This window comes from Gossypium arboreum, chromosome 6 (assembly GCF_025698485.1).
Source record: "Gossypium arboreum isolate Shixiya-1 chromosome 6, ASM2569848v2, whole genome shotgun sequence".
Lineage (NCBI taxonomy): Eukaryota > Viridiplantae > Streptophyta > Magnoliopsida > Malvales > Malvaceae > Gossypium > Gossypium arboreum.
Window position 1 is genome coordinate 51766164 of NC_069075.1, and position 7760 is coordinate 51773923.

The 7760-nt window shown below is 36.5% G+C and overlaps 1 protein-coding gene across 1 annotated transcript; it reads left to right on the forward strand.

Annotated features, from left to right (window-relative positions):
• The first annotated feature begins 5808 nt into the window (after positions 1-5808).
• Positions 5809-7760, forward strand: LOC108460125 (adenylate-forming reductase 03009). Its single transcript, XM_017759491.2, is given in 4 exon segments — positions 5809-6698; positions 6783-7219; positions 7221-7285; positions 7348-7760. Coding segments are annotated over 4 exon segments (1515 nt in total). The 5' UTR covers positions 5809-5887; the 3' UTR covers positions 7550-7760.

A 7760-nucleotide genomic window follows, 5' to 3' on the forward strand; every position in this document is an offset into this window, starting at 1 on the left:
TATACAAGTGTGATTATTCCATGAATTGTGTTCAATCTAGATATGAAGGATAAAATAATATAATAAATGAAAATATTATCACATAAAGGTTATGTCGAATCACGACTTCTTATAACTTGGGTAGCAATGATGCATTGCTAGATGGCACTCGTTGCTTGTAATATTAAAAACGTTCTAGTATTACTACCAAAATTACAAGAGCCTACATGATCATACCCTATAGTTGAAGCAAACAGAATCCAAATACATTTGGTATTGTCTTTAGTTGTCACATGAATTAAATTAATTATTGAATTAATTTAATTTGATAGTTAAATATGAATCACATTATAAGTACAAACTTGTACACAAACAGAGAACATAGATAAAATTAATATATGAATTTGATTCATACAAAATATTAATTATATATATTTTACCAAAATTATTAATATAAATAGTTATAATAACAATTTCAGGTCAAAATATAAAAGGACATGGAAAGTGATATTCTTTTGAAAAGAATATAATCTTTTTTCTTGACTTTCCATTTGTTTCTCTAATAATAAGGAAATAATCCCGTTTTTATTTTCTAAAATATGATATCAAACAAAATAAAAAAGAAATAAATCCCTTACTGTGTTAGTGTTACTAAGAAAACACAAAAAAAGGGTCTAGCAGCCGTTCTTGAAATTTCTCTCTGAAAAGTTATAAGACAATTTTGTTTTTCATTCTTTAACTAGGTGAATTACGTAGAGGCCAGAACATTCTTGTTGTGACGAGCACAGATTTTGAGAAATGGCTTGTGGCCATGAGGTCTGAGATAGATTCCATGTTAAAAAATCAAGTATGGATCTTGGTTGACCCACCTAAAAGGGTTAAACCCATAGGTGCAAATGGGGTTTCAAAAATAAAATTGACATCAATGGAAATGTACAAACATACAAAGGGCGTTTAGTCGCTAAAGGTTTTTGACAAGTTCATGGTGTACACTATGATGAAACCTTTTCTCCGTTTCTATGTTTAAATCCATCCTGATCTTATTTGCAATAACTGCATTTCATGATTTTGAAATTTGGCAGATGGACATTAAAACAACTTTTCTTAATGGGAAACTTGAAGAAGATATGTAAATGACACAACCTAAAGGTTTTGTCAATCCAAAAGATGCTAGAAAGATATGCAAGCTACACAGATCCATTTATGGATTGAAGCAAGCTTCTCGAAGTTGGAATCTTCATTTTAATGATGCGATTAAAAAGTTTGGTTTTATCAAAAACAAAGATGAGTATTGTGTTTACAAGAAAATTAGTAGGAGCACTGTTGTATTCTTGGTACTATATGTAGATGACATACTTATTATAGGAAATGGCATACCTACCCTACAGTATGTTAAAAGTTGGTTAGAAAGTTGTTTTTCTATGAAGGACTTGGGTGATACTACATACAGATTAGGAGTCAAAATTTGTAGAGATAGATCAAGACGAATCCTAGGTCTAAGCCAAAGTACATACATAGATAAAGTACTGAAAAGGTTTAGCATGGAATAATCTAAGAAATGATTCCTACCTATGAGACATGGTATTTCACTCTTGAAGAAATCCTTCAACTTCATAAGAGAAATAATGTATGAGTAAGATTCCATATGCTTCAACTATTAGATCTATCATGTATGCCATGCTATGTACTTGCCCAGATGTATCATATGCTTTAAGCACAACGAGTCGCTACCAACTTGATCCTGGTGTAAGCCACTAGGTCACAGTTAAAAATATCCTTAAGTACTTGAGAGAGACTAAGAATACATTCTTTATATATAGAGGTGAGGAAGAGCTGAGTGTAAAAGGTTACACTGATGCTAACTTTCAAACCAACAAGGATAATTCATGATCACAGTCGGGTTTTGTGTTTTACCTTAATAGTGGCGCAGTGAGCTGGAAAAGTTCAAAGCAAGATACAATAGCTAATTCTATAACTGAGGCTAAGTACATTGAAGCTAGTGAGGCTACAAAATAGGTTGTTTCAATTAAGAAGTTCATATCTGAACCAAAGGCTGTGCCTGGCATATTAGATGTTATAGAACTTCATTATGACAACAATAAAGCTATTGCATAGCCAAAGGAACCCAAATCTCACTAATGATCTAAACATATACTTAGGCACTTTCGTCTTATTCGAGAAATCATTGATTGAAGAGATGCAAAAATATGCGAAGTACCAACAGATGACAACATCGCTGATCCACTGATAAAGCCTCTGACATAACAGAAGCATGATCATCACACAAGTCACTTGGCATTAGATATATGATTGATTGGTTTTAGTGCTAGTGGGAGATTGTTAGAGTATGCCCAAAGACCAATCATGAGATGATTGTAATCACATACTCGTTTTACCCTGTTTGCTAATATAATGCACTGTCATTGTTATTTCACTCTCTTTTTCTGTGTGTATAAATAAACTAGCTAATAATAATGTCCTAAGAATAATATGATTATTCTTAAAAAGGTTATTAATCGAGTATTATTGTGGAAATAGACAATGATATGCATTCAGACTAATTGTAGCTGATTGATGACAAAGTGTTGTCATTGACATAGGTATGTCAAAATCAATACATGAGCATGTGTTAGAGAACAACATATTGGACAACATATTGGACTGACCTGCCTTAAGTATGTTTCTTAAATTATTATGTAATAGTCACAAATATTACTCATAGTGTGTTAGGGTTACCAAGAAAACAAAAAAACGGAGTCTAGCAACCATTCTTGAAAATTCTCACTGAAATGTTCAAGAGAATTGTATTGTTCATTCTTTGACTGGGTGGATTACGTAGAGGCAGGGACATTTACGTTGTGCCTTGGAATCGACATCGAATCAGCAACATCCTTTCATCATTTTTTAGTTAAGAAGGTATATCTTCAATCTTATTTCAACCCGTTTTGTTGTTTGTACCTGGATTCTTGATTGAAGATCTCTGGAATAATTTTTTCGCTGTCCCACGAGGCATACCGACAATCCCAACAATATATGATTAAGTGTTGAGAAATAATAAATGGTAAGCAGCTCACCAAACAACTTGGTGACATAAGGGCTAACTACCAAGATTGTTGGACCATGTTCTTTTAATAGCTCAACAAGAATAAATTAAAATAATAAAATAGGAATAATAAAATAAAAATGAATATACAAAGTGCCGTTAATTTATAAATATCTTATAATGGTGGTTTACCAATATATTTTACACAACTATCGATAATGTTTTCATGCCGATATGTTAAGGAATAATGTTTTCATATAGAACCAGATTAGGTGCCTTAGTGACTCAATTTAGTCTTGCTATTTAGCGCGTGGATGAAATGCAATTTGCATATATGTAAATTACACACTTTCCATATACAACACGCGAGATTGTATGTTCAATACATGCATGTATAAGTTATGTTCGCATATCTCATGACAGTTAGCCGTATATGCATGGTACAACAAGCGAGCCACATACATATATATGTATTCATACAGCTTGCCAAAAATGTATGGCTCGCACAAAATTTTTTGCCCTTGCATAAAGATGCAATTATCTATACATGGCTCCCACAAAAGCAATATATAGCATAAGTTGTATGGTTCATGTGTGTGGTCCGCTTACGAACATGGCCTTAATATTTTTTTTATAAGTGTGGAAAATGGTTGTGATTGTAAATCAGCAAACTATAAGATTCTAAAAATCTTGTAACCAAAGTAAACAGTTGTGATCGTAAATCAACGAAATGCGAGATTCTGAAAATTTTATAAGCGAAGTAAACGGTTGTGATTGTAAATCAGTGAACCACAAGATTTTGAAAATCTTGTAAGCGAGCATTCCAAGTGTGAAGCAATTTGTGTCCATCCATCTTTGCGATCTTGTTAGCTTCAAACCCTATTTTCTTCACTATCTTGTATGGCTCTTCCAAGTTAGGGCTCAGCTTTCCACTTTGGGACGCAGGTAGGCCAGCTTCAATATTTCGCAAGACAAGATAACCTACCTGGAACTGTTTTCTCTTTACCTTGGAGTTATAGTATGGTGCGAGCTGTTGGGCTTTGCTATAAATAAGATCTAAATTGAACCTTAAAGCTTCCTAGTTAGCCTGATGGAAAAGTTGTTGCTGCGCATATCTGGTTTTTTTTGGGACATTTACTCCTTTAAAATGCGTACCTACTTTTATAAGCTTATGAGCTACTATTAGGGAGTCTCCTAATTAAATTAGTTGGAAATCTCTCGGTCTAACAAAAAATTGAGGTTGAAAGCACAATGGGATTACTATTAGTCTCAGTTGCCCAAGTTTTCGGGTCAATTCGCAAACAAATCCGAGAAGAGTTCGAGTTCATCAAAATGATTACTAGCTTCTTTTCTCACATTCTAGTTTGGAAAAGGTGTGTTGAGGGATCTCCCATTTGGGTGAGCCATATCTATCTAAGTTTAATATGAAAACCAGAAGTTTTTCCATGCTCACCTTACCAAATTGTTAAGGTTCTCTTTTTTGCCTCTCCCTTCTTGAGAACAGCGTTCTCATTTTTATAAGACATGGTTCCTTGATGTGACAAATTAGGGGACCGTAGGTGCCATGTGTAAGATACATTCCTCTTTAAGCTAGACATGTACCCTGAAATGTGTCTCCTCTCACGAGGTGGTGAGATGATCACACCTCGCATGGTGTTAGTGATAGGCGGTTTGTGACCTCGCGAGGTGGCGAGGCGCATTCTACAAAGTGGCAAAACAAATGTTTACGAGGTAGACTCGTGAGGAGGTGCAAAATGGGTCGCGCCAAATGACCCTGCGAAGTGGTGGGGCATGGCACTTCTCGAGGTGGTGAGACATTTTGCGAGGCCCTAGCTACTAATGAAATGGATTGGGCCTTTCGTTTCATGTGACTGTGACTGAGTCAGATTTCGGGTTTCTGAAATACCCTATAACAATTTTAAAATTAATAAATTTAAACTTAATTACTTGAATTACCAAATTGAGATAATTGGGCAAGAATTACAAAGAACTTGAATATGAAACTATACTAATCCATATAACTCCAGCAATAAACTTAAATAATTCAATCTCAAAAAATTCAAATGTTAAAACTTAGCATAAAATTAATCCAAACCAAGAAATATTCTAAATTTTAAAATATGAATTTTCCAAACCTAAAACCTGTGCTAAGGCTTTGTAAAGTTTTCGTATGGGTGATAAGATGTAGTTACATATGAGTTTTTTTTAGAGTTTTCGTGATAACCATGTAGAAAATTTTATACCCCTTTTAAGAGAATTCTATGAGAGTTAGGGCTTTATTTTCGAAATTTAGGTTTATACTATTAGTATATTTAAATTTATTTTCTCTAAATTATACTTTCATTTGTTTACTCATTTAGTGAAAAACTGAAGTTTAGTAAAAAACTGAAATTTGCTTTACCTGTGATTTTTATCCTCTCCAAAAAAATTTTTCACACAAAATATATATTTTTGATCTTCTCTATTTTTCTCTTTCATTGTTTATATAAATCGATCACAAAGGCTTTGCATGTTGTTGTTTGGTTAAGAAAGAAATTAAAAAGATTATTATAAGTTAGAAAGTTAGGCTCTGACCAATGCTAGTCTAGGTGAAGTTATAGGCATGACTTTGATAAACACGCCTTCCCCCACCATAATCTTGGTTACCTACGTCACAAACAATTTAGCTTCATCCAAATTAACGCCATTTAGCCTCTTTGACAAATTCAAACCTAAAATAATCACTCTTTAAGTTGGGAGTTGGGACCCTTGGCAAGGCCTATAAATAACCCTTAATTTGCATGAAGAGCACGCCACCAACGCAGTTCACTAGTCTTCTTCAGCTCTCTTTGATTCCCATTCTTTTGCAACAAAAACTGAGAAAAAATGCAGACTCCAGTGAGGTTTTCGAGCTGCAGAGGTGTGGCTTTCGAGATCAAACCTCATGCAGACCCATTTGCGGCTGCTAATCTAACTCAAAATGATCCTCATGGTAGCAGCAAAAAATCTTGGTTTCCTTGGTACCTAGGGAGCTCATCTAAGGTGTTTCCTAATTCTTCTTACATGCAAAAGTCTGTGAGCCGAACGAGCAGTCACTTCTGTGACCTTGATCTCGATGAAGATGACGAAGATGAAAATAAAGATGATATCATATTTGAAAGTTTAGAAGAGGGACAGGACGAGGAGAAAGATGATAAGCCAGTTTTACCATCCGCAAGCAAACGTGAGCAAATCCCAAAGCCAGCTCGCAAGCAAGAATCAAGATTATCGGTCATTTTGCTTGACCAAGGGTTGTTCACTGTATACAAAAGACTCTTTGTGGTCTGCTTCACCCTCAACATCATTGGCTTGGTGCTTGCTGCCGCTGGACACTTTCCATACGCGAGAAATAGAGCTGCCCTTTTCTCCATTGCCAACATTCTTGCTTTGACACTCAGCAGAAGCGAGGCTTTCCTGCGAGTAGTCTTTTGGCTTGCTGTCAAAGTGCTGGGAAAGTCTTGGGTACCTCTTCCAATAAAGACTGCTACCACTTCCCTCCTCCAAAGCCTTGGTGGGATACACAGTAGCTGCGGCATTTCTTCTGTTGCATGGCTCATATATGCCTTAATTCTTACACTCAAAGATAGAGAGAACACTTCCCCTGAGATCATTGGCGTCGCCTCTACTATTCTTTCCCTCCTCTGCCTCACATGTTTGGCTGCATTCCCCCTAGTCCGCCATCTCCATCACAACGTCTTCGAAAGAATTCATAGATTCGCCGGATGGACTGCTCTTGCTCTTCTTTGGGCCTTTATCGTCCTTACAATCTCCTATGATCCAGTAACGAAATCCTACTCAAAAGAACTTGGTTCAAGATTGGTCCAACGACAAGAGTTCTGGTTCACAATAGCCATCACCATCCTAATTATCACCCCATGGTCGACAGTCAGACGTGTGCCTGTCAACATCTCAGTTCCTTCAGGCCATGCATCCATTATCAAGTTCGAGGGCGGAATAAAATCCGGTATATTAGGCAGAATCAGTCCTTCCCCGTTATCGGAATGGCATGCTTTCGGCATTATTTCCGATGGAAAAACTGAGCACATGATGCTTGCTGGTGCAGTTGGGGACTTCACCAAATCCTTGGTCTCGAACCCTCCAAGCCATTTGTGGGTTCGAAAACTGCACTTCGCCGGCTTGCCTTACCTAGTCAACATGTATGACAGGGTTTTGGTTGTCGCAACAGGTTCGGGGATCTGCGTGTTTTTGTCGTTCCTGTTGCAGCCATGCTCGGCTGATGTATGCGTGCTTTGGGTGGCCAAAGGCATCGCACAAAACTTCGGCAAAGAAATAAAAGAAATGATGAGCGGCCACCCTAAAGAGAAGGTGATTGTCCACGACACTGCAGTTTTAGGCCGTCCGAACGTGTCGCAGATGAGTGTGGACACTGCTAAGAGATGGGGAGCTGATGTGGTCATTGTAACAAGCAATCCAGAAGGAAGCAGAGATGTTGTCAACGCTTGCAAGGCTGCCGGTATTCCAGCGTTCGGTCCCATTTGGGACTCATAAATTCTACGTACAACCCATCGCTATGCACGGTCATTTATGTTTATCTCTTTGCTTTCTCTACCTTTTCCTTTGATTAATTCCAGCCATATTAATTAGGATAGTTTATTCTGAACGTATGATAAATTAATACCCTTGTCATTGTTAATATATTTCAAGATTAATGTTTGCAATATATGCTTGAAGAGCGATAAATTATAAGTTTCTTAAACTA